At 49.8% G+C, this 26,486-nt stretch overlaps 1 protein-coding gene and 5 non-coding genes across 9 annotated transcripts in view; all 6 read right to left on the reverse strand.

The window, feature by feature from the left end:
• Positions 1–26,470, reverse strand: part of TBRG4 (transforming growth factor beta regulator 4) — a 29,640-nt gene extending 3,170 nt beyond the window's left edge. The window contains exons 1-10 of one of the 4 annotated variants that reach the window (XM_030549797.1): positions 26,407–26,470; positions 24,126–24,624; positions 19,902–20,225; positions 17,176–17,347; positions 11,004–11,161; positions 10,254–10,364; positions 6,674–6,818; positions 4,414–4,659; positions 3,195–3,306; positions 1,642–1,756 (exon numbers count right to left, since the gene is read on the reverse strand). In XM_030549797.1, the coding sequence (XP_030405657.1) occupies positions 1,642–1,756; positions 3,195–3,306; positions 4,414–4,659; positions 6,674–6,818; positions 10,254–10,364; positions 11,004–11,161; positions 17,176–17,347; positions 19,902–20,225; positions 24,126–24,548 (1,806 nt within the window). In that variant the 5' untranslated portion in view covers positions 24,549–24,624; positions 26,407–26,470. Of the gene's footprint in view, positions 1–1,641; positions 1,757–3,194; positions 3,307–4,413; positions 4,660–6,673; positions 6,819–10,253; positions 10,365–11,003; positions 11,162–17,175; positions 17,348–19,901; positions 20,226–24,125; positions 24,625–25,855; positions 26,118–26,406 lie in introns of those variants that run through there. The other 3 variants (XM_030549799.1, XM_030549798.1, XM_030549800.1) reach the window with 3 other exon arrangements.
• On the reverse strand, positions 3,644–3,781 carry LOC115647315. The gene has a single exon (XR_003999271.1). It is a non-coding gene; the product is annotated as a small nucleolar RNA SNORA5 (small nucleolar RNA).
• On the reverse strand, positions 5,532–5,669 carry LOC115647316. Its single transcript, XR_003999272.1, has one exon. It is a non-coding gene; the product is annotated as a small nucleolar RNA SNORA5 (small nucleolar RNA).
• Positions 11,467–11,586, reverse strand: LOC115647317. The gene has a single exon (XR_003999273.1). It is a non-coding gene; the product is annotated as a small nucleolar RNA SNORA5 (small nucleolar RNA).
• Positions 18,672–18,811, reverse strand: LOC115647311. The gene has a single exon (XR_003999268.1). It is a non-coding gene; the product is annotated as a small nucleolar RNA SNORA5 (small nucleolar RNA).
• LOC115647312 lies at positions 23,106–23,243 on the reverse strand. Its single transcript, XR_003999269.1, has one exon. It is a non-coding gene; the product is annotated as a small nucleolar RNA SNORA5 (small nucleolar RNA).
• Positions 26,471–26,486: the final 16 nt, after the last annotated feature.

Below are 26,486 nucleotides of genomic sequence, written 5' to 3' on the forward strand. Positions count from 1 at the left end.
CACAAAGGCCCCACAGCGACAGCACGTGGGCAGGAGACGAGAACAGAACAGGCTGTGGAGAAACAGCAGGAGTTCCGTTGTGCTCCTCAGACACTCGGCGTAAGTGTCGCACCGAAGGCAGGTGTTGCTGCGGTGCCTAGAAAACTGGGGAACTTTAACACGGCTTGCAACGGCCCCCCTCTGCTTCCGACCTCTTTGCTGGGAAGTTTACACCTGTCCTCTCCAGAGAGGGGTGCTGCCAGCCCTGGTCCGCAGGCAGGCCTCCTGCCAGATGGATCAATGGGCACGAAGAGGCAGGGCTGACATTTCACTTCATTGTTGTCCCCGCCACTCCCCCATCTTTGGGGTCCAGAACAGTGTGTGGCCCTGAGAGGATTGTTTGCTGATCCCAGGGGGCTGGAGCCCGGGTGACCTACAGACCATCTCTCTGGGCACGCAGGGGTGGAGACAACACCAGGTGCCCCACCCATCGCTCTGGTTGCCTTGACAGGCTATGTTTTCAGGCTATATGCTTGGAGCTCTGCCCCTCCTCCATACGCTCTCGCTACCCTGAAATTAATGGAGTCCCAGCTGCTGGGGCCAGAGGCAGCCTCACCGTTCATTATGGCTATGCAAGTGTCTCCAACCAGCAGCAGCTGCAGAACACCCCGCACCTGAGACATGCACCAGACCTCACGCAAGCACCTCCACATTAGAGTCTTTTAGTCAAAATGTGGGACCCTTTAACAACCTGCCCCCAAGCTGAGCCAAAGCACCTCCTTGAACCCCCTCAGAACAAGGAGTTCCCAAGATCCACTACCACTTGGAAGTGTGTGTGTGGGGGGTAACTTTCAAGTGACAGTGATTTTTGGGTGCCCAACTGGAGATCCCCTGCAGGGACTTCATTCTTCCAGGTGGCTGCTCAGCACTGCCTGGGAAAAGGCCCCTTAAACTGGATATTTGATAACAACTGGCCAAGGCAAAGCCTTAGAGGGACCTAGGTAAGGTCACATCTCCCCAGACATGCAGCACAAACAGCAGGGCTGCTCCCCTTTGGATGTCGGCCCCTGCTGCTGATCTGGGGACCACTTTAATATCAGTACAGGAAGAGACCCACTAGGCCATATAGCCCCTTCCTTAGTCACCACGGGCAGGATGACTCCCTACAGCCCAGTCACTGGGCTCTGGCTACTCCAGTTTGCGGCTCCTCCCCGTTTGCCTGGGAAAACTAGTCCCCAGATCTCCCTGGCAGGAAGTTCTGGCCTCCATCTCATCTCACTGCATTAGACTGAACCCCTCTCCTGCACCAACCTAAATAATCCCACCCCTTCGTGCTCATTCTGTCAACCTTTGTCCCCGTCGTCAGCTCGGAGGCCAGGTCTCTTCTGTATCCAGCTCCCAGGCCCCCTTCAGATCAGCCCCTCAGCCCAGTGATAGTTCCGGCTGCTGTTTTTTAAGTAACTCGTGCAATGAATCTGGATCACTGAGCGAGGCCCCATTCCTCCGAAGGGGAGAGGGAGACTGGAAGGGCTCCTGGCTACTGTACACCCCTAAGGTGCAGGCTGTGCTGTCTGACAGCTATCACGTAACGGAGGTCGAGCCCCCGTTCACTCTGGTATTGGGAGCCAGGGGAGAAGGTATCGGCCCTCGCTGGCTACTCACATCCACGATCAAGAACCCGGCGGCTTGCATCTGTCGTCGGGCCATGGCAAAGCGGCCCAGCAGGTCCTTGCTTCTGCTGCTGAAGTTTGGGAACTCCCACCTCAGGAAAGCAATCCTGCAAGAAAGACGCACACAGAGGGAATGGGGTTGAATGACTCGGCAGCGGGCGCTGGCTCAAATCTCTCACAGTCTAGAGCGCTGTGTACCCTGGGCTCAGCAGGCAGGACACTTCGCTGGCTCTGAGCAGCTGCCAAAGCTCCAAAGGAACAAGCACTTGGCAGTGCTAAGAGGAGCCGCTCTACCCAGCTGCGATTGCGGACTGCTCTGGCTCGGACAGTGCACAAGTGCTGGCATGCAGGATCAGACCCTCGGCCCACCGACTGGCGTCCATTATCCTGCGTGCAGTGGTCACCAATACCTAACGCTTCAGAGGACAGTCACAGGAGCCCCACAGTTGTGCAGGGCTACATGTTTGGGGTCAGGAGCAGCAATGCCAGGGGTCAGGGTCGGAGAGATTAGTTCAGGATTAGTGCAAGAGATCAGAGGGCCCTTGTCTGAGCATTTATAGCCACAAGCACTATGCCCAGGAGATGACTCAGCCCTGTGATTTGTCTGATGTGTGTGTGAATATGAATGCTGGGGAAAGGTGCTAGAAAAATTTAGCCACAGAATAAGTCCAGCAATAACGTGAGAGGGCAGTTTAGTCCCCATGGGCTCTCTTGAGGGGCCAGTTACAGTGGCAGATTGATGTGGACACAGCTCCACCTGGCACTGGACCCAGATCGAGCCAGCCCTACTGACTGGAGTAGTGCTTCGCAAGTTCGTCTCAGCATCCATGCTGTTTCCGAGCCCTAGGGCGCTAAACCTTGAAGGCCCAAGCAGGTTAATAAAGAGAAAGGGGCCTTGCTGGCTAGGGAGCCTGCCTTGCCCGATTAGCACCAGCACCTTCCCATACAGCCCCCGCCCTTCCCCTAACAAGGGAGGCTAGTGGTTCTGCTCACAGCTTCTAGGGCTGAGCGTGGACATGAGCTATGGGCACACTCACTCCAGCCTGAGCCCCCACAATCCCCAGCTGCACTTCTTTCCCAGTAAGGAAACTTTTAGATGAAGATGCTGGTTATCCCAATTGGCCTGTATCCTGTGTGTGTGTGGGGATTTCTAGGGAGGAGGCAGAGGTAGGGAGGGTTCTCAGAGGAGCCAGGCAGCTTGAGGAAGGCACCTTCTGCACCAGCAGCTCTGATGTTCCCATTCCCCAGAGTCCGTGGCTGCCCCAGACTCTGCTCACAGCGCCCATCTCCCTTTGCCTGAGTTTCAATGGTCACGATGCAGCCATTGCTGACAGCAAGTCTGTGCCATGAGCTGCAAGGGAGTCAATGCACCTGTTTTGCTTTCACGACTGCAACAGAGCAGAAACATCTCACCTCATCCTGAGCACGCACACGCACTGCAGCCTTCCCTCCTCATTCCCACAGGGCTGGGGCGGACTTAGACCCCTTCATCCTGGCCTACATGGCAGCAGCCAGACCTGATCTCTGGTGTGGCTAGGCACTCACCTCCTGGTGCCACGGGGCGGGGGTTTTGTCCCTTCTGACTGGAGCAGGTGGGGGGCAGCAAAGTCCTTTATGGGAAGAGGCTGATTGTCACTGTTCAGCATCATCTCGGCGTCTACACAGGAGAGAGGGGAAACCACAGGGACTCCTGAGGCCTGGCTGGCTCCTGATTAGCATCAAGTCACATCCCCAGGGAAATCTGATGATGCACAATGTGCAAAGCCTTACCTAGGCCCATCGGCTCACCAGTGAGAGGGTGACGCTAACTTCCCAGCCACGGGTACAGCCTGTCACCGAGCACCTGCCCTGCTACCAACCTACCCTGAACAGAGCTGCATTCTGGCTTTGATTTGCTAGCCATTGGCAGCATGGCCATTCCACTGTGCCTTATGCTCTGTGTGGACGGCGGGGAGCTGCAACCACACCTAGCAGCCCCTCTCCTAGCTCACGGCAGGTGTCTGTACCATGGTTTTATCCCCAGGGCCCAATGAGAGGGACGTGGGGTCCATGAACTACAGGTGTTGCTGTGGCAACCGGCTGGGCCAGTACCCACCACGGAGAAGACAAGCACTGAATTTGACATGGCTGCAGGGGGAGGAGAAAGTTCTTTGGTGGACCTGACAGCTGCTGTTCACACAGTGGTACGGGAGGATGGGGCATTTCCTGCCGAGCAGCTACACGGGCTGGGACGTAGGGACTGGTCTGGCTGACCCAGAGGGGAGACAATTTTCCATCTGTCTTGTCGCTTCCCCAAGACAGTCAGGCACATGGCTGAGACGCAGTGTTCCACCCACTGTTAACAAACCAACTGATCCCGAGCCATGGAGCTGGAGAGCATGGCAGGACAGAGCCTGTCGCCCCTGTAGCCAGGGGGTAGAAAGGTCACGTGCACTGAGGGCCTCATCTTAGTACCCATCACAAAACCACCATTAGCTGTCTCTGCTCAGGACTGGAACAGCAGAGTGTGCTGGGGGTCTGGAGGGAGGTGCACTGGCAGGGCGAGGGGGCACCACAGACTGATGCCCATGCTGGGAGGGAGGTGCACTAGCAGGTGACGGATCAGTGGCCTAACGGGGGGGCTGTATCAGGACTGCCACGCAGTGAGCGAATGTCAGGAGAGGAGTTTACATGCCATGTGCCCCCTGGACAACGCAGCGGCTGCCCAGTTCATTAGCCGTGGAGTCACTGCAGCCTTGGGCTCGGGTCCCAAGAACACACTCACCGAGCTGCCAGCCATAAACGGTGTGTACGTTGAACCGCCTGTTAACCTCGTCTTTGGCCACCTCGTTCAGCACCTCCTGCAGGCTGCTCTGTAGCGGAGTGGCCTTCCTGTCCCCTGGTGGCTCCGGGGCACTCAGGGCCTCTGGCGGAAGGAAGGGCCCCTGGTAGCTTGGGCACTCCAGCCTGGCGGCAGCGTTGATATGCATCAGTTTGAGCCTGTAGTTCTGTCCTCTGGGTGTCTGGTCATCTGTTGGGTAAGAAGGGCAGCAATGGAGACCCAGCCCAGGGGAGGGGCCTGGACCGAGGGCTCAGCCACTCAGATCTCCTAGAAGTTCAACTTGGTCCACTTCGTAGCAGGAGTCATGGCTGGTGGGTCCTAGCCCCACATCTGCCACTTGGAACCCGATCCGGCAGGGCCCAGGTTATACGCTGGGGCTTGCCTGTGACAGCAGGGACTGCACTCAGTGACCCAGTAGGTCCCATCCAGCGCTATGTCCTGCCAGAATGACTAGAACGAGTGCCGAACAACCTCCACCCCCGCACTCACTGCAGCCAATGCTCAGCACCTTGCAGGGGGGCACCTACCGCTGCTGCACCTAGCGCCTGATCACCAGCAACTTGGTAGCACCAAGCCCGTGAGACGGGCTTTAAGAGAGAACCCCCAGGAGCACGAGGAAGGGACACGCACTCTGCCCGGCACAGGGTCCTTGAGGCGTGCAGAGTAAGATCCCTGTGCCCAGATGTGTTATCTCTGCACCGTAAGTCTGCATGGCAGGAGAAGCTCTGTGCTACAGCGACCTGAGCACACAGACCCAAGCGTATCCGGCCATAGTTACTTCAAGAGGGAGCGTGCCCAGTGTGTCACATCATCCCTAGCAGCAGAGCCAGCACCACATGGGAACCTCCCCCCCGGGCAGCACCACTCAAAGGACATCACCCTGCTAGACAGACGCCCCCTGTGGCAGACTCTGGAAGTGGCTGTCCTAACTAGTGGCTGCTGCCAATCTCCTCTGTGGTGTACTCATGCTGAGAGGGGCTCAGGGCCTTTCCCGTTGCTGAGCCGGCAGAACAAAGCTCATTCCCTCTCCCGCCAGAGCAGCTTTGCAAACCTCAGAGGCTGGGTGTCTGTAGCATGGTTTTATCCCCAGAGTCCAATGAGCGGGACGTGGGGCCCATGAACTACAGGTATTGCTGTGGCAGCTGGCTGGGGCAGTACCCACCATGGAGAAGACAAGCACTGAATTTGACATGGTTGCTGGGGGAGGGTAAGCTGCAGAGTTCTTGGGTGGACCTGACAGCTGCTGTTTGCATATGTCCTTCCCAGACTTTAGGATTCAGCGGGAATGGGTGGCTGAGTGCAGGACAGAGCAGCAAACTAGTCATTCCACATTCTAGAGCTGTGCTCAGACTCCAGCTTCCAGGACAAGTCCAAAATCCACAGCTGGTGGCATCAAACCACGCCTTGGTGAAGCGTTAGCTACATCAGGAAATACACAGCACCAGCATGCCCAGGGCTGGGCCAGCAAGGAGGGTAGTTACACTGCCCCAGAAAGGTGATGTGGGGCCAGGACTGGAGTAGCCCAGGGCTGTAGATCAGCAGGGATGCCCCCTGGCAGAACACTCTGGGGAGGACACACTCAAGCCAGTGCTATTAGCACTTCATTTTCATGAGCATCACACTCACTTCCACCCTGTTCCCCATCACACCCACAAACCCAAATGCAAATGCCCAGCAGAGATTAGGAGCTCATGCTGCTGGGTTAGCCACAGCCCCCATGCCCCACAGCCTGGCTGCTGAATTATTGCTGCGCAGAAGCCATCAGCGCTTTGATGTGCTTCCCAAAGTGGAATCGCCAGGACTCTCTTTCAGCCACTTTAGGACTGTCCTGGGGGTTGGAACAGGCAGCAGCGAGGCCTGTTCCCCATATACGGCCCAGTCTGCAGGGAGGGGAGACTGAGATACCATCCCTCATTCAATCCTTCACCTCTCTGCTGAGCCTGTTACAACGGGGCCACCTGGTGGTGGATTTCTGACATGACATCTGTTGGCAATGGAACTGAGACTATAGTCTCACCCCTCATGGGATGGGCAATGACCATCACCTGGGCCTGATGGGAACTGACAACCTGGAGGACAAAAGTGCAGAATTTCAATTCCCAATCCCTTGAGCTCTCAGGTTTCCCTATGTATTAAAAGGCTCCTCCCCATCCCCACCGGCAGATGCAGGCACACCCCACGTCCAAGCCACGTCTACATTTACCTAGAAGCTGGCTATAAAACGGTGGGGCCAGCACGCTTTGCAGGTAGGGAGTCTTCACCTGCTGCAGCACGCACAGTGACCACACCAGGTCTGTCAGCAGGTGCGGGTCCAGGCTGCCCAGTTGGTCGCCAAGCTTCTCGTGGACCTGGGGAAGGAAAGTCACAAGCTGTCAGATGGGTTTCCTGGGCTGGGTCTTCCTAGCTCTGCCAAGAATTCAGAGGCCACTGGACTGATACCTGGGTGGCTTGGCCTAAGCACAGCTAGTGAGACACATCATAGCTAGAGAAACGCTTCTCCCAGCAGAGAGGGTATTTGCAGTCAAGGGATTTTTCTCATTTTGGTTCTTCAGAAATGTGGAAGTAGGTTGCCCAGCAAGACTCTCTCTAAATGAAACATGCTCTCTAGGGTTTGTTATTGTAGAGTTGCTACTACAGAGGCAGCACACACCACTCATTGTATGCTTGCTGCTCTCTGAAGGGCCAAAAACTCACTACAACCGGATCACTCCGTTTTTGGTGGGCCAAACAGCATCGAGGGCCGTGGGATGCTTCAAAGCCACACGCGTGAAGAACATAGCCTTCGCCCGGGAACGAATGGGATGAGAAGCCTTGCGTGCCCTCCCTGGCCGCAGTGGGGTGCCAAGCATCATTATCCTGTGCTGGCAGGATGTCCCTCTGGGTTCGCAGCAAGCAGCAGGGCCTCTTACCATTATACTGGGGTTCTGTAGGCAGAGGCTTTCATAGACTCCCAGAAATGAAGGGCTGGGAGGGACCTCAAGAGGTCATTTAGTTCAGCCCTCTGCACTGAGGCAGGACCAAGTAAACCTAGACCACCCTGACAGGCATTCGTCCAGCCTGTTCTCCAAATCTCCTCTGACAGGGATTCCACAACCTCCCCTGGAAGGTAGTCCAGAGCTTAACTACCCTTAGAGCGAGAAAGTATCTGCCTTGTTGCAGATTAAGCCCGTTAAACGTCTTGTCCTGCCTTTGGTGGTCAGCATCCTTGTTATAACAGACCTTAACGTCTTTTTAATAAGCCAAAGTTGGTAGTTAATGGCTTAACAAACTGCCTCTTTAGAAAGGCTTTCTAATTCTGGTGTCCACGACAACCCTGCAGACCAGGGCCCTCGATCAATGCACACAACAGGCATGGGGCGGCAAGGCAAGCTGTCCCGGATACTGCCCTGCCACTGTGCCGCCCCCTTGCCCTGGAGAGAGACCCCGTAAGGGTGAGTGGCCTCACGGAGACCAAACAGGGGCCCCAGAGGCTGGTAAGTGAATATGGAAGAGAGTGGGGGAGCGGAACAGACCAGAGGAGGACTCCTGGAACTACGGACCTCAGACCATCCCTGCACTTTGGCTCCAGGGAAGAGGTCACTTTGGTATCTGACAGCTCAGCAGATGGTACAGAGACAGTTAAGCCTGTGGCCAGAGCAGGCCAAAGGACAGTGGGGCAAACTGAGGCGAAGGTGCTGCAATGCCACATCCAGCCAGGAGGGGCTGTGTTGAGGCAGCAGCTTTGCTACCGTGTGGCTTAATGATCTAAGCATTAGATCCAGAAATGCCAAGACTCACTGAAGCCTCCAGTTCAAAACCCAGCAGAGTCACCTCAGCGCTGCTCTCCCAGGGATGAGGAGCTACACATCAGACCATCTGCTGCAGAGGTGATGGGACTATGAGGTAGCTGAGCTCCTGCCTGCTCTGTGGGAACAGGTAGAGAACATGTGGCCCCAAACCTATACTTCTGCCTGCGTGTAACCAGCTCTCATGGTGCACCTGGGAGCTGGGTTAGACTGGCCAGAGAGCTGGGTTAGACTGGCCAGAGAGCTGGGTTTGATTAGCTTGGGGTTAGACTGGCCAGAGAGCTGGGTTAGACTGGCCAGAGAGCAGAGTTGGTTAGCTCGGGGTTAGACTGGCCAGAGAGCTGGGTTAGACTGGCCAGAGAGCAGAGTTTGATTAGCTTGGGGTTAGACTGGCCAGAGAGCTGGGTTTGATTAGCTTGGGGTTAGACTGGCCAGAGAGCTGGGTTAGACTGGCCAGAGAGCAGAGTTGGTTAGCTCGGGGTTAGACTGGCCAGAGAGCAGAGTTTGACTAGCTTGGGGTTAGACTGGCCAGAGAGCTGGGTTAGACTGGCCAGAGAGCAGAGTTGGTTAGCTCGGGGTTAGACTGGCCAGAGAGCAGAGTTTGATTAGCTTGGGATTAGACTGGCCAGAGAGCTGGGTTAGACTGGCCAGAGAGCAGAGTTTGATTAGCTTGGGGTTAGACTGGCCAGAGAGCTGGGTTAGACTGGCCAGAGAGCAGAGTTGGTTAGCTCGGGGTTAGACTGGCCAGAGAGCAGAGTTTGATTAGCTTGGGGTTAGACTGGCCAGAGAGCTGGGTTAGACTGGCCAGAGAGCTGGGTTAGACTGGCCAGAGAGCAGAGTTGGTTAGCTCGGGGTTAGACTGGCCAGAGAGCAGAGTTTGATTAGCTTGGGGTTAGACTGGCCAGAGAGCTGGGTTAGACTGGCCAGAGAGCAGAGTTGGTTAGCTCGGGGTTAGACTGGCCAGAGAGCAGAGTTTGATTAGCTCAGGGTTAGATTAGCTCTTGCTCAGAATGCTCCGAGGATCATCCATGCCTACCTAGCAAATGAATTGCAAGCACTGTGCTGCCCCCGCTGCCTGGCTTGAGGTGTGCAACTGTCCCAACTCTGAAGGGCAGAGGCAGGCGTAACAGGCGAATCGTGGCATAGTGCACAGGCACCGGTGCCTGGTCTTTCCTCTCACTAGCAGGGAAGGGCACTAAGACACTAAAAGCTTCAGTCCCCACAACCCAGATGTGCACTTCTGGAGGGCTGTCATAGTCCCATTGCACTAAGTGATTATGTGCCTATTGCCTCTTGGTTTATTACGTACATTGGTCACCAGTACAGGCAGCGAGGAGAGCCACTCTCCCTTCCAGCCACTTGTGTCAGGATGACGTAGCCAGGAGAGGGGCAGCCTACCTGCCTGTCATGTCTCAGCAGGCGACTTAACAGAAGGGAGAATCTTTTGGGGTTGTGGTGGTGGGGGTTTTTTCCTTGCCTCTCTCAGTCCCCAGACAGATACACCATTGCTTTAAATCCCTGGCCCAGTCCTATGACAGGCAGGTTTGCCCTTAACCCTTTCCTGACAATTGTTTTACCCTATCACATCATTCATAGAGGGAGGCCTCCAAGTCAATGCTTGACTGAAAACACTGAGCCTGGTACTTTGACATACGCAGCACGACGGAGAAAGTGCCGGGGCCCTGCTGGGATGCCCTGCTTCCTGTTCACAAGAGCTCAGATCCCAGGACTTCACTAAGCCAACGTGAGCACTTACTGGAGATGACCTGCGGTGCCCCTCGGGTTTGAACAGACTGTGTTCTGGGAGATGGGTGTGTGACTGCAGGGGTATGGCATGGCTGTCCTATTTCCTACAGAAGTCAGAGCTGGAGAGCTTCTGGACACCCCTAAGTCTGCAATCTCAGATGTCTTCAGGAGAGCTGCAGCCTTGGCAGACCTGGCCCGGTTCTGATGTAGCCTGAGGGTGTGCTGGGGGACGGGAGGGGCGAGAAACGTTACCATGTTATAGAAGTTCTCGCTTCGGCTGGGCTGGAAGTTCAGGCGGGCGAAAGACAGGATGACGTTGCACAGCTGCAGCACGGTGAATCTGTCGGCATTGTCCAGGGTATACTGGAAAGCAGAGAGGGAAGGTGGTAAGTGTAGACCCAAACAGCTCCAAAGCAAACACTGACACTGACGCTTACAACATCCAACCCTCGGACAGTGCTGCCCCGCTGACGCAGGGCGGAGATAAGCCAAATGGCCCCTATCAACCTGTCAAGGGCTTTATATTAGCATCCAGCATTACACTGAAGGAGCACAAAGATACGGGGGTGTAAGCATAAACCAAGAAAGGCAGAATAACCCAGCTGTCAGATGAGGAAATGGAGGCACAGACAAGTTAGTCGGGACTGAGCTGGGGTTAGTTGCCAAGCAGTCTGTGCCTCCCCCAAATGATCCCCTCAGCGTTAGCTGCTGCCACACCAGGCAGCCGTCTGCAGCGAGCCAGCTCTGATGTGCCCCACACTGTGACCTCCAGTATAGGAGAGACATTTAAGCTATTTTTACTGACACCTGCTGTCTTGCACTTAGGCAAGTCAAAGAACGACGTGAGCTACCACTGAGCAAGGCATCAGCTTGGTACCATAGTGCTTAGACTTTACAAATACATCTCAGCATCATTACCTTACCTCACAGCTGGGGAAACTGAGGCAGAGAGGCCCAACAATGGCTGTTTCCCCCTTTCCTTCCCCACTCAAGTCTCCTCACCTGAGCGAAGGCCTCAAAGAGGGGCAGGTTGAGCCACTTGAGGTAAGCGAAGGACTTGATGCAGCGCCCCACGTCGCCATGAGCCATCTCGGGCACGCGGGCGTGCAGGTCTGATGCCATCTTCTGGAAGACCTGGGTCTGGTGGAAATTCAGCTTTCCTTAAAGAGGCAGAAGAAAGCAGCAGCTGCTGAGGAGGAGTCAGCCAGGAGCTCCAAAGCACTATGCAAGGGAGGAGCGGGACGTCGGGGGGGGTAAGGCACAGGGGGAAAACGAGCAAAAGCATCAAGCCGTATTCCTGGAGAGGAAGAGGCTCTGTGTGAATGCTGTTCCCTCCCCATCTCTAAATCAGATCTTAGCTGCAAACTAGAGAACCAGGCCAGGCCTCTGCCCCAAGCCCACCAGCCTCTCTTGATCACCAGGCGGTGCTGAGAAGGGATGTGGACTAATGATGCTGGCCTGTGCTGGGTGTCTGTAGAAGATTTTTATCCCCCATCTCTAGACAGAGGTGGCATGAATTACAGGCGCTTCTGTGACAGCTATTTGGGTCACTGAGGAAGAGAGCACTGCGTTTGACAAGGCTGCAGAGTGCTTCACACCTGATGCTAGCCTGACTGTAGGCTCATTAACAAATACCCAGGGGCAGCATAAATCCCCTAGAAGTACTCATGATATCCACATGAATGCTGAGCCGGCCCACCAGGTGAAACTTCCCAGGGGAGAGTCAGAGACAGCCTCAGATAGGCGCCTGGGCCCTTGTGTTTGAAAGGATGAAGCAGCACTGTTACACTGATGTTGGTGTAATCAAATCAAAGTAGTAGTGGGAAGAAGGATAGTTGGGAGGGCTAGCTCAGTGGTTTGAACACTGGCCTCCTAAACCCAGGGCTGTGAGTTCAATCCTTGAGGGGGCCACTTAGGGATCTGGGACAAAAATCAGTACTTGGTCCTGCTAGTGAAGGCAGGGGGCTGGAGTCAATGACTTTTCAGAGGGTCCCTTCCAGCTCTATGAGATAGGTATCTCTCCATATATTTATTTCAAGAAGTGTGGTGACAAGGGCCAGGAAGCAGGAACTTTGCAGTTACTAGCTCAGCTTTCTCTGATTTCCTCTCTGGCATGTCACTTAACCTTTCTGGGGCCTCAGTTGCACCAACTGCTTAATGGAGACCATATTCTGTTTCCCCAAGGTTGTTATCAATGTATTTCAAGTATCTGCAAGATGGAAATTTGAGATCAAAGTGCTAGCATGTTCATTTATTTGCCTTCCTAATCACATAAACAAACCCACGTGCACCATTTCAGAATGCAGAGCTCCAGATATTCCCATGCCAGTGGGTGCGTGTCCCTACAGCTCTGCACCAAGGGACGGTACTCATTTTAAATTCTTCATTAAATCCAAACAGCTTTCTTCAACACACAAGGAATTCCTTGGCTGAGGAATAAATTGGCAGGAAGCTTGAAGTTAATACTAAGCCACATCCGAAAACAAAATCAGGACTTTGGGTGATGGATACTACAGAAAACAGGGAGCTAAAGAACCATCATCATAGGTGAGGAGTGTTGTGGGCAAAAATCCCCAGAAACAGACAATAGCAAGGGAGGTGAAACAGTGTCAGATGGGCCAGGAGAGCTCTCCAGAAGACAGAGAGGGGAGAAGAAAAACCTGTGAAAGTCCATCAAAGTGATACTGAACCACTGAATCCTGCCAAGTTATAAAGTTTGGAAAAAAACTTAAGTTCAGTTATTGTAGAACTGATAAATGAAATTGTTTTCAATTGTTCACTTTATTAATGTAACTTCTGTTCACCATTCACTACACTTGCCTATACTGTAACTTCTGTTCCATATTGTAATTCAAACCCCATTTTAAAACACTCACTCCATTCTGTAAAAGCTCATGAATCAAATTGTTATCATAATAAATGTGGAATCGTTGTCTTGTCCCCTTTAATAAGATCCTGCTGGTTTTTACTGGTCTAATATAATTGGTACAACATTTTGGTGGAGAATAGCGAAAGGGGGATTATTGGTATTTTTTCCTCACTTATTGTAAACCAATCTGTGTGCACACAACCAGCTCTACAGAGCACGATTCTATTCTTGGTTAACCAAAACCTGCTGGCCCCCGTGTGGATAGCAGGAAAATAAAGAGCTCTTAAAATTGTTAACAAACCTGCTGGCCTCCGCGTAGGTAGCAGAAAACATAAAATTGTTAACAAAACCTGCTGGCCTCCGAAGAGGTAGCAGAAAGAAAGAAAGAAAGAAAGAAAAATCAGGGGCAGCAAGAGGGTCCCAGGGGCCAGCAGTGCTGCTTGCTGAACAAGATTAAAAATGTTTAAGAAAAGGCAAGGAAAAACAGTCTCAGAGGAAGTAATGGAGTCAAAAGTAGCTTCTACCTCACCTTTTATTAAAGAGATAATGCCTTCTAAACAAATCTTGCAGAGATATGGGCACAGTCCTTAGACTGAACAAGCCCTTGCAGATATCTGCACCATTTTGGATCTAGAGGATAGCTTGGCCCAATATATCCTCATATGTAAACCCCCAAATGAAACAAAAAGAGACGCTGCAGGGATCTGGATGCTGTGGGAGGCTTGTAATGACAGCTACCTCCACCTAACAGCCCGTAAAAAGAAAAAAAATCTCTCTAAAAGAGAAACTATTCCAACTAAAAGAAAAAAGAAAAAAAAAAAAAAAAAGGAACATTTGAGACCCCAGAAGGGGCAGACTTTTGGGACCCCTCTGGAGAGTGGGAAAGGGGATATTTGGGTAGATTCCTCCTCCCAGGGCCAAAATGCCATTGCAACAGTAACAACAGTGCCTGCTTCTGCCTCAGACCTCCAGGCCATGGCAAAGTGGCTAGGAATTTTAAAATGGAAAAAAAAAAAAATCTAAAGTCACAAAGAAATGAACCACCTAATTAGCATTTGTGCAGCCCCAAGTACCAAACACAGTGTGGCAAAGACTGAGCAGGGTCTGCCATATGGGAGCACTGTGCTAATTTGTTTCTAAGCTTCTATTTTTCAGGCTCTGAACCAGAACATCAGAAGAGCTGGTACCAGCTGAAGAGTTATAAAATACCATGGTTATAGCGTCGCAACAAAGTCTGTGTTCAGTGTTCTGTGTTGCATGTTCTGTGTCTGTCTCTAGTGGTGTCCTGTGCTAGCATTGGGTCCAGAAAAAAAAAAAAAGAAAAAAGAAATCCTACACTAAACAAGACAAATGTCTTTTCCTCTCTTTACTTCCCCCAAGTTCATCCAACTTAGCAATCACCACTTGTGTCCAAAAAAACCCTTTGGTCCCCAGTGCATCAGGTTTATTTTTTGTTAGGTTATCTAATAGTCATTTTGTTGTTAATTTTTGTTATTGATACATTTGTATTGTTAGTTACATTTGCTTATATTGTTAATTCCACACTTTCCTCTATGCACTCTGGTTCTACTCCTCCAAGCCCTAAAGGGTAGTTCTTGGGCCCTCATAACTTGTAAAACCTTGCCCCATAATTGTAGGGCCCCATCTTTCAGGTCCCCAAAAACCTCTTGAAAACAACTGTTAAAAATAGGGGATTCTGCAACATTTTAGCAACAAAATGTTAGTTTAAGTCCAAATCAGCTTAACTTTGCATGACAACTGTGGTCCTCCTACAAAATCTTCTTTGCTGTGTGTGCTTAAAAAGGTCCTGACTTCAGTAACTTCTATTGTTTGATGGCTACTGCTGCATCAAACTTGGTCCTCATTTTATTTGTCAATGTACCCAATGACTGTAATGGTTTTATTGTATTCCCAATTATTATAACTATAATTGTTTTCATTTATGTGTAGGTTATATCTGGTGTTTAGTCAATTGTAATAGGTTTAGTTATATTCACCCTAGTTATAATTATTTGGTTTGTTTGCAACAGATCACCTTGCCCTACAATGTCAACAACTACTGTAATGGTCATAAATCAAGGGGCAAAGTGTTGTAGAAGCAGCCCACCTGGTCAGCAGTTCTAAACATAATTTTTCATCCCCTCATTGTCCTATTAGTAATCCTAACTGTTATGTTGGTTCTGCCTTAAAACAATTACATAAAGTGTGACCCATTCAATGCCCCTGGATTGCAGGGTCAAAAGGGGGACAATGTAGAACTGATAAATGAAATTGTTTTCAATTGTTCATGTTATTAATGTAACTTCTGTTCACCATTCACTACACTTGCCTATACTGTAACTTCTGTTCCACATTGTAATTCAAACCCCATTTTAAAACACTCACTCCATTTTGTAAAAGCTCATGAATCAAATTGTTATCATAATAAATGTGGCATCTTTGTCTTGTCCCCTTTAATAAGATCCTGCTGGTTTTTACTGGTCTAATATAATTGGTACAACATTATGGTCAGGGTGGCAAACTGGTACCTAATTACCGAACTGATCTGCTCCAGGAGTTTGAGTCGTACCTAAGCCACATCTGTTATCTCTGCAGAACCACCGCAGCTCTGGGAGGGTGAGCAGGACTCTCTTCTGGCTCACGCCAACAGAACCGTTATCTAACTACATTCTAATGGCAGAATTTCTGTGACAATGCATGAACCAGCAAGAGCCCAGTAAGACTCTAAGACTGCAGGAGTTCTGGGGCAGGCAGTCAACAGAGGTATCGTATTTGTTCAATTCCTCATAGATGTTAAGGCCAGAAGGGACCAATCAATCACCCAGTCTGACCTCCAGTATAACACAGGGCAGAGAATTTCAACCCATTCCCCCTCTACTGAACCTAATAACTTGTGTTGGACTAAAGCATCTTCCAGAAATGCATTCAGTGTAGATCTGAAGACATCAAGAGACGGAGACTCCACCACTTCCCTTGATAGCTTGTTCCAATGGTTTGTCACCTGAATTACAGGCGAGATGATCTAGTCCCGACTCACTGAGAGAAGCAGGGAATGCTCTGAATGCCATTTCTACTGTCGCTTTTTAGAGTATGGTCACTCGATCTAGGTAGCCCTAGTTCAGCCAGTTGGTCACATGCAAGTCAGACAATGAAGTGGACTGCTCAGCTGGGATCAGCATGTTTATAGAAGGGGCTGTGTCACAGTTTTACCTGGTAGAAGGATACACTGCCCATTTATCTGGACTGTTACCAACATGAAAGCAGCGTTTGTGATGTCCTGCAGAGGACGAGAGGCAAAATGTCTGCAGAAACCATTAGCCAGCAAGAAGAGGCCAGAGAACTAAGACACCCATTATTATACCAACGGATGTGTTACTTTCTGGTCAAATGAATGTTGTTTATATGTAAGCAAGCTATGAATAGGTCCATTATTGTGATGGATCAGAAAGCTCTGATCTACTCTGTATCTTGCAAACAAAGATATGCAAGTTAAGACTGAAATACATTGGCCCGCCACATCCAAGAGCACAGGCAGAGACCTACTGTACTATGTAGTATATTAGCCACTGGATAAAATAGTATTACTTAACAAATATTCCTTAACTAATACTCCAAGGGGGAGAGGTCAAATAATTTTGTGACATTACCCCTTTACACCTAATTCCATCTGGGCAATCCAGTTCGTTGCCAATCTCACAACCATAGCACTTCTGACCTGTTGAAACAGGCAGATAGTAGGACTTACACCTTTTGCGGGTGGGGAAACTGAGGCACATAGGTTAAATGACTTGCCTTTGGTGACAGAGGGAATCCACTGTAAAGCTTCTATTAGAATTTCTGGCTTCCTACTGTGTGCTCAGAGGCCTCTTTCAAATGGTGTGGGTTTAACTAGTTTTCTAAGAAAGCCTTTGTTGCTAGAAGTCTGTGGTAGGTGTGGATGGTGATGCTTAATGCACTATTGGAAGGTGCTCTGACACGAGGGTAATAAGAAACTAAATAGAACAGAATGCAAAAGCTGAGTGCGCTGGTAAGGGCTATGTTGTAACTGACAAAATCAATTCCATTGCGGGTGTGTATTAGAGGTACCAAATAACTCAACCGTCACCTGCCCAAAGCTGGGTCAAGAGAGGTTTCAACTCACTGGGTAAAGTTATTTGTATTTGAATGTATGAGCCTGGGATTCTGACCGAATCATCATGATAGTGATGCTTTAAAGTCCTAGTTCAACGCAAAGACTGTGCTGCACTGGGCTCTGCTGGTGGGATACTTGACTGAGCAGCTCAGGGGACGGCTGGACTCACTTACCATATGCAAAGGCCAAGTCCACCAGAACGCTAGTGCTGAGGATAAAGTGCTTCTGCACCAGATGGTAGGAAATGGCCCGGAGCAGGGGGACAGAGCGCCGGTTCTGGAGCGCTAAAGCTAACGCCACTTTCCGAATGTCCTCAGCAGTGAATTGCTCGGCAAATTCCAAAGCCTGCCAACAGACATTAAGCATAGAGAGTAAAGGTGGAATAAAGCTATTTACAGGATTAATCACTTACATATCTGGCAGATTTCAAAGTATTTTACAAAACCCCCTCTCAAAGATCATCCAGCACTGAGATGGAGCCACCTCTGGAGCAGAACATAGCAGATCACAGTAAAAAACAGTATGAGATATGATGTGAAAGCCATTGTATCCAGAGAGGAGACAAAGGAGGCAGAATGTAATTACTACTGACTGAATGTGGTAAGGGTATCAGTGCTACCCTGATTACGATTGCAAAAAATACTATGGGACCTATTACAACCACAAGTGGCCAGTATGGACTCAGTACAGGAGTAACTGGGTGAAATTTAAGAACGGCCATACTGGGAATGGTTCATTTAGCCTTGTATCCTCTCTCTTCCGACAGTGGCCAATGCCAGATGCTTCAGAGGGAATGAACAGAACAAGGCAATTATCTAATGATTTGCCCTGCTGCCCAGTCCCAGCATCAGTCAGAGGCTTAGGGACACCCAGGGCATGGGGTTGCATCCCTGACTATCTTGGCTAATCCCTGGGGGAGCCTGACCATTTATTTCTACCCTTTGTTTTCTGTCTTTTAACCAGTTACTGAGAAGACCTTCCCTCTTGTTCCATGACTACTTAGTTTGCTTAAGAGCCTTTTGTGAGGGACCTTGTTAAAGGCTTTCTGAAAGTCTAAGTACACTATCTCCACTGGATCACCCTTGTCCCTGTTTGTTGATCCCCCTCAAACAATTCTAATAGATTGGTGAGGCATGATTTCCCTTTACAAGAGCCATTTTGACTCCTTCCCAACAAACCAAGTTCATCTATTTCTATCAACAAATCATGACTGATAGTTCTGTTCTTTAATTCAGTTTCAACCAATTTGCTTGGACTGAGGTTAGGTTTATGGGCCTGTAGTTACTTGGATTGCCTCTGGAGCCTTTTTTTTTTTTTTTTTTAAAAAGACCTTTCTTATGCAGGAGAGGAGACTAGATGATTGAATGGTTCCTTCCAGCTTTAAACTCTGAGCATCTGTTTACATTTCATCCAAAAGACAACATCACTCTAACTTTAAGGGCTGATGCTGGGCTCAGTCCCAAGGGATCTGAGCATCTAAACCAATGCACCAGCAAAGTGAGTACTGACACAGGGCAAAGAGTTCCCCCTACTGCATCACTAACTCCATTTCCTGGTGTTTCCCTTGGAATCTCACTTATTACTAACCTTATCCCAGTGTCTTTAATTTGCTATATGGCAAGATCCCAACCCAACCAGTCTAAACTGTGGTATTTTTATTAGCATGTACCAGTGTCTGTAGCAAATATTTATCCCCAGGGTCCAGAAAAAGAGAGACGTGGGGCCCATGAACTACAGATGTTTCTGTGGCAGCTCTTTGGGCCAGTACCCACCATGGAGAAGGTGAGTACTGAATTTGACATAGCTGCGGTCAACCAACCACCTAGAGACCTCACTGGTGGTTTCAACGTGGGGAGCGTTTCCCCAGCCCAGATCACGTGCCTGAAGGACATCTAGTAAGCACTGGAGCAATGAGCTAATCTGCGGGCACAGGCCTGCAGAGCTGGGATTCACAAGCCATCTGATTCAGAACCAGGCTGAACTGGAAGGAGAGAGGAATGGAAGGGAACATTCCTTTTCTCCCCATCTGTCATGACTTAAAGAGGAGTTTCAAGGCAGTCTGCCACCACAATGAGCAGATTCTGCAACTGTGCTCAGATCTCAGTGGAGCCTGGTCCTGGGGGTGAGGCAGGCTCTCTACAGAGTCTCACTATGGAGCCATTTCAGTACAGTAACTCACAACAGTTCTCTCCTTAACCTCAGACCAGACCAGTGGGTCTTTTGGCTTGTCATATTCAGGATCACTGCTTTAAAAAGAAATCATTATGGGGATGGTGGTGAGAAAACTTTCCACATCAGAAAAGACCTATGAGGCCCCTGAGTGAACATGCTGCCACGGATGCCTGACTTGCTGTATAAATGCCTATGAGTGCTTATTTGTGAGTAGATTTTTTAATCACTTGACAGCCTTAATTTTGCTAAACTTTTTCCTTATGTATCCAGCACATTTAAGGTAGTTAATTTAAATAAAACCTGTAAAGTTCTGTTTTTGTGCATTTGCAATTAAATTTGACTTTCCATCCAAATACAGCTTGACACAAACTGCAAGTAAAAAATTAATCATCTAGGAAGTGAGAAATGCATCATTCATCACTCTCATGTAATAAATGTAAAAATCAAGACTCTAAGTACATGTAAGTTAAGCTGTATCTGGTTCAATATCTGTGTATAGATACAGTTTATCCTCCTGGTTAACAAAAAGAAGCACCGAATCTGGTGTAGAGGTCGTATTTAGTTGCAAATCAACATGTTTCAATGACTACTAGCCAATGAAAATAACTATAAAGTACAAATGGAAAGCACAATTAAAATTACTGATTTAAATCAAGGCTTCCTGCTTGCTGATTGAAATCCATCCACCCTGCAGGAGACTCAAGCATGTCTGAGCTGCTGCCTATACCTTGTCCTCCAGCCGGTCCATCAGGGTTTGCGAGAGGTGCCCGACCTTCACCATCAGTGTCACCACAGCTCTCGTGTCCCCAATCTCCGTCCAGCGCAGCTCCAGGTGCTTCACCACGTCACTCAGCAGCTCATTCTGATCCTCCGCCTGCTCACTGGCTGCCATGTACTCTGCCAGGGAAGCAATCTGCCTGAAGTTCAAACGTCTCAACCGCCAGCGCACCTCCTGCTTCACCGATCTCAGCTCCCTCTTATGCCTCTCCAGCCCCAGAAGGTGGAGGCTCTTCAAGAGGGGCAACAAAGAGCTATTCCAGACCCGGGAAAGCTAGGCAGCAAAGAGGAAATATGGGAATGTTGTTAGGTACAAAGGAGGCTGTAACAGAGCGAGAAGTGGAATGAGACACTAGAGGATTTATCAGATGGGATCAATCATCCAGCATTGGCAAATGCCAGATGCTCCGGAGGAAGGCACCTCCCCAAAGAGTGGTTTTAGTGCTCTCGGGTCTACACTCCACATTCACTGCCCCTTTAACTTCAGCCACAGCCTGTGCGTTTCCCAGCAGCATGAGCAGCTGCTATGTCCAGCCCTGGTCTGGAGACAGAGCAGTGGCGCTCTAGTTTTCCCAGGGCTGAGCTTTCATCGCCTTTAGTGTCAGTCAACATTTCTCCCTCTTTTTCCTCTATGTTCAGACCAAACTCCCCCACTCGTGTACATTCCACAACCACCTCATGATTCCAAAGGCACAGGGCACTTGCAGTTCTTCCCCAAGGAGAAACTGATGATGAAGCGGCTGAAAGGCCATCATTTTTATGCTTCCAGATCTTGACGATATGTGCAAGTTCCACTGACCTAGGTCACCTACAGGGCAGCGTAGGGCTATCACTGCTGGGCCATGGGGTCAAATTAGCTTTTCTCACTGGAACTGCCAATAGGCAGCTGGAAAAAAATAAATCAGAAGTCCAAAGTTCCACAGATGATACTCTAGATTCTAAAGCACCTTTCATGCTGAAGAATCCCCACGGGTTGTGTGGAAAACAAAGGAAATATCACCAAATTGCAGCCACCTCTGGGTTGGAACATGACAGCTATTTATCAACAGTACAAAACAGTTTAAGGAAAGGGAAGAATCACTTCTCAGCTTGAAGCGGAATCAAGGGAAGTAGAATGTACTGACTCAGATAGAATTTGACCAGGGTGCTCTACCAGTGCTCTGGCAAATGGTACCATAGACATTGTAATAATCAAGACTTCAGTCTTACAACTTGTCAGAAACTTGGCATTTTTTAGTAGCACAGCAGCCTCTCAGAGCCACCCTTTGACACTGACTCAATGACTCAGGGTAATGATCACAACTGTAGAATAGTAATTTTTAGAGATCTCAGAGCGATTTGCAAAGATTCTGTAAACACGCATCATCCATTAGGCAGCTGAAGAAACAGATCACGAGCTACCAAAGATCACACAGGTCATTGGCAAGCCAGGAACAGAATCTCAGCATTCCCACTCTCAGTCTCGTGCCCCATTCAGTCTTTCAATACAAATCACCAACATAATTTCTTGCAGCACCTTGATACCAAATTCCACTGAGAGACTTCTGTCCAACTGCTGGCCTGGTCCAATCCTGCCTGTCTTTTGATAGCTCAGGGCTTGTCTACATGGGGTCTTACATCAGCTTAAGTTTAGTTTGTTTGCATTAGTGTGTCTTGTGCCCACATACAACTTTTAATTATAATCAAGTTATTTAGCATCATAGGTGGCAGCAATTAATCCTCTTTGGAAGAACAGTTAACTCCTCACTGCAGTGAGCGTATTTGCTTTAAGGTTCGTGTGGACAAATTCTTAATTATTCCGCTTCAGGCAATCCTCCCACTGCCTGCCACAGTACACTGCTTCACACCTGGATTAGCCTGCCTGTGGATCTGCCTGCACGCCTTCCATTGCTCCACGGTCACCTCGCCAGATCCTCATTTAAATGCTGGCATGCAGCTAGGTGTGGCACTTCTTTATACCAGCAGTGGGCAGCATAGAGCTGTGTGGCATAACAAAGTTGTGTGAATGCCACTCAGTTAATTTACATAAAAATGGCCATACTAGGTCAGGCCAAAGGTCCATCTAGCCCAGTATCCTGTCTTCTGATAGTGGCCAGTGCCAGGTGCCCCAGAAAAAATGAACAGAACAGGTCATCATCAGGTGATCCATCCCTGTCGTCCATTCCCAGCTTCTGGCAAACAGATGCTCAGGACACCATCCCTGCCCATCCTCGCTAATAGTCATCGACGGACCAAACCTCCATGAACTTATCTAGTTCTTTTTTTAACCGATATGGTCTTGGCCTTCACAACAAGGAGTTCTACAGGTTGACTGTGCATCTGGTGAAAAAACACTTCCTTTTGTTTGTTGTAAACCTGCTGCCTATTAATTTGATTTGGTGACCCTGAGTTCCTGTGTTAAGAGAGAAAACAACACTTCCTGATTTACTTTCTCCGCACCAGTCGTGATTTTATAGACCTCTGTTATCTCCCCGTAGTCATCTCTTTTCCAAGCTGAAAAGTCCCAGTCTTATTAATCTCTCCTCATATGGCAGCAATTCCATACCCCTAATCATTTTTGTTGTCCCTTTCTGAACCTTTCCCAATTCCAATATATCTTTTTTGAGATGGGGCGACCACATCTGCATGCAGTGTACAGGATGGGGTGTACCATGGATTTATATAGAGGCAATATGGTATTTTCTGTCTTATTATCTACCCCTTTCTTAACGATTCCCAACATTCTCTTCACTTTTTTGACTGCCACTGCACATTGAGTGGATGTTTTCAGAGAACTATCCAGAATGACTCCAAGATCTCTTTCTTGAGTGGTAACAGCTAATTTAGACCCTATCATTGTATATGTATAGTTGGGATTATGTTTTCCAATGTGCATTACTTTGCATTTATCAACATTGAATTTCATCTGTCATTTTGTTGCCCAGTCACCCAGTTTTGTGAGATCCTTTCGTAGCTCTTCACAATCTGCTTGGAACTTAACTATCTTGAGTAGTTTTGTATCGTCTGCAAATTTTGCCACCCCACTCTTTACCCTTCTCCAGATCTAAGTGCACCAAATCAGTGCACTCATAGTAAACAAACTAATCCAATTTAACATTCCCGTGTAGCCATGCTCTTAAGGTGAGATGCTTCAGTATTTCTACTGATCTATACCAGGTGTCTGTAGCTTTCTTTTATCCCCAGGGTCCAGTAACAGAGACATGGGGCCCATGAACTACAGATGTTGCTGTGGCAGCCAGCTGGGCCAGTACTGAGCACAGACAAGGACAGTACTGAATTTGACAAGGCTGCTGTAGTTTAAGAATAGGTAATGGAGAACATAATGTAACACGTGAAACCCACTCTTACTCTCGTTTAGCTCTTGTTTTACTCTCATTTTACTGAGATTTCATTGGGCTAATCCAGGGTTCCACATGGCTGTTGAGAACTGAGTGTGGATTCATTGAAGTGCCCAAAGGGGGAAACTAAAGTTCTTAACGTGGGTACAACACTGCTGTTGGCAATGATCAGTCCAATTCAAACTCCATTAATCCTTGTGTTGCTGTTCACCACAGCCCTTGTGAAGACAAAAGAATTTAGCAGGGCTGTCTGAAGCACCATTGCCTCATGTCACCAATATGGGAGGAAGCAGTAGGATCTCAACAGAGACTGCAAATTGGGAAGGCAATGCAGTGTCTGCTCAGCTATCACCCCAATTCCTGCCTGTGCCCAACCACTGGGCACATAGCGCCCACAGCCACTACAGCCTTTGAACACACAGAAATAGAATATCTAAGTAATGTCGCATTTTTAGTTGTAGATAAATGTCTATCAGGGATGGTCTAGACAGTATTTGGTCCTGCCATGAGGGCAGGGGACTGGACTCGATGATCTCGCGAGGTCCCTTCCAGTCCTAGAGTCTATGAATCTATGTATTCTGCCTTTTCTGAAAGCAGTTGGTCACTCTCTCTCCCCCTTCCATGTGCTCTCTCTCTCTCTCTCTCAGCTGGAAGTTAGGAGAACCAACATCATGTGACCAGCCAGCTCTGCACACACCACCAGCTAGGGATCTTTGGGAAATTATGTCTCATCAAGTGTGGTTAAAAGCATCAGGGAAAGGGCACTTTCTATGCTGCTTCTCCCAATCACACTCCTCCCTCCAAGAGCGCCCATCTAAAGCATCATGGGAACATACCTGGCTATTCAGAACGTTGAGCACTTGCTGGAAGCGACTGTCCTGCAAGATGCTCTCCGTTTCTAGTTTTTTCTCTGCCACAAGTCGGGAGAGTTGGATGACTACTGTGGAGGCCTGGTTCCCATTTAGACAGTGATGTTCAGCAACGTGCAAGAGATCTTCAGGGCTAGAAGCTGCTTCAATGAGTTCCTCAATCTCTCTGTGCTCTGGATATCCGCTATACACTTGCTCCTTGACTGAGAGTTTGTCTGTTTGCCTGGAGAGGGTTGAAGTATGTAATGAAGCGAGAGCTGCCTGAGGTAGAGCTCTTGCTATCACTGTCTTGGATGCTGGTGCTAACAGAGAAGCTGGGATTGCCAGGGGTGCGAAGGTGGAGCCACCAAAGAGCCGCCGACAACAGCGTTGCACCAGTCTGGCTGCCATGACGCAGCTAGATCTATTGGGAGGGAATAGGAGGGGGACAAAACCGAACCGGGGTCAACTCCATATTTCAGAGGCCCTACAAAAGGAAAAAACAAAACACTTTAACAAAAGTATATTTAAAAGTTAAAAAAGAAGAGGGAACTGAATGACTCTAGGGCATAGAGTTTTCCACCAATAGTCTGGTTTGAATCTAGCCCAGGCCGGTAGCATCCGAAAATCATGTGTCACATAGGCTATGGCTACATTTGTAGTGGTGTGTAGTGTAGACATACTACATACCCCACTAATATGGGTATAAACAGCAGTGTAGACAATGAGGCACTGCTTGGGGTAAGTAGAGCAGAGACACAGCAGAACCTTAGGGTACGTACCCTACACATGTCTCTACATACCCAAGCAGCATCTCCCACTTCTACTCTGCTATTTTTAGCACTGCAGCATCCTTGCTGCCAGAGCCTGTCCCTGCTGCCTCCCCTCTGCCAAAGCCTTTCGCAGCCACGTGTAGCTACACACCACAGTGGGGACGCAGCCTTTTTTTCACCATGGCACGTAGCTACGTCTACTCACACGCTGCCACAAGTGTAGACAAGGCCTTAGGGACACCAACTGCTCTAGAAGATAAAGTGTAGTCCCGTGCTCGGAACTATCAATGAATTTCAGTTTGTTTTACATTCATTCATGATATTTATATAGCATCATTACGGTCTGCGAATGAAAGAAACACTTCCTTTCACTTTCACTCATTTATCCACAAGTCAGTCTAAGTCTTAGGCACATTATCAATAACTTATTCTAAATTGAGAGCAACTGGGGGAATAAAACCCATGAAAATGTAAAAGTGCCCATTCGAAGTGACAATGAAAATCTAAGGTTGGTATGAACTCCCATTGGCGACCACTGACATCCATCATAGAATTGTATCTACTTCCTCTCAGTTACGGCAGTATCTAGGCACTGCCACAGTACTGCTCCATGGCTTGGCTCGGAGCATGATCATTTAAGTACCGTGTTTTGTCACACGCACATTGCAGGCACAAAACGCTGGTGGTACTTCTGGGAACCGTCTACTAGCCCGGCTGAAGCCAGTTGTGAAATCACTGAGAAGAGCCCTCTTCTCCCCTGACGCACAGGCCAGCTCCTCTGGGGCAGCAAGAGCACATGGGGACTGACACCAGGCCCAGTTCTGACGGCCCCCCCCCGAACCGGATCGCCTACTTCCTGCTCCTACTGATAAGTTACATACCGAGGCCACACCTACACTAGGGGCACTGTGCCAGCGTAGGAAGACCAAGATGTGATTTACTCACAAATTAGACACAGCTCTAGGGGTGGAACTCTGCTTTTCCCCGTACAACGGGGTCCACCCTCGCGGCTCTTCCCGGCACGGATCGCACCCCGGAGTGACACCGCTACGCTACGGAGAGTCAGTCGTGTAGACACAGCCCGAGAGGAGCCGCTGAGCACAAGACAGGCCCCACGGGGGAGGGCGCCGGGGCTGGTGAATGTCACCACGGAGAGGCCCAGGACGCGGCACACAGAGCGGGCGCAGGGCTGTGCCCCACGCGGGGCGCTGAACGGCCTCCCGTTCCCACCGGGCGGAGAGCGCGGGGAGGGAACCGCCTCGGCCACAGCCCCCCCCCCCCCCCCCCGATTTCTCCGCCCCGGATACACCCCCCCCCCGCCCCGGCCGGGAGGCGGAACAGCCCCACGCGCGGCGGGACACGGATCCAGGCCGGTCCGGGGGGGGGGGAGAGGGGAACCACCCTCTTCCCGGTGCCGTGACTGGCCCGGCCCGGCCGCCCCTCCTCGGGCTCCCGGCCCCTCCCCAGCGGCTCAGGGCCCGGCCGGAGCCACTCACCGCCCCGCCAGGCTGACCTCGGCCGTCCGCACCCTGCCAGAGAGCGCGCCTCAGCGGCGCGGGCTGAACACGTCACTGCC

Source organism: Gopherus evgoodei, chromosome 2 (genome assembly GCF_007399415.2).
Source record: "Gopherus evgoodei ecotype Sinaloan lineage chromosome 2, rGopEvg1_v1.p, whole genome shotgun sequence".
Lineage (NCBI taxonomy): Eukaryota > Metazoa > Chordata > Testudines > Testudinidae > Gopherus > Gopherus evgoodei.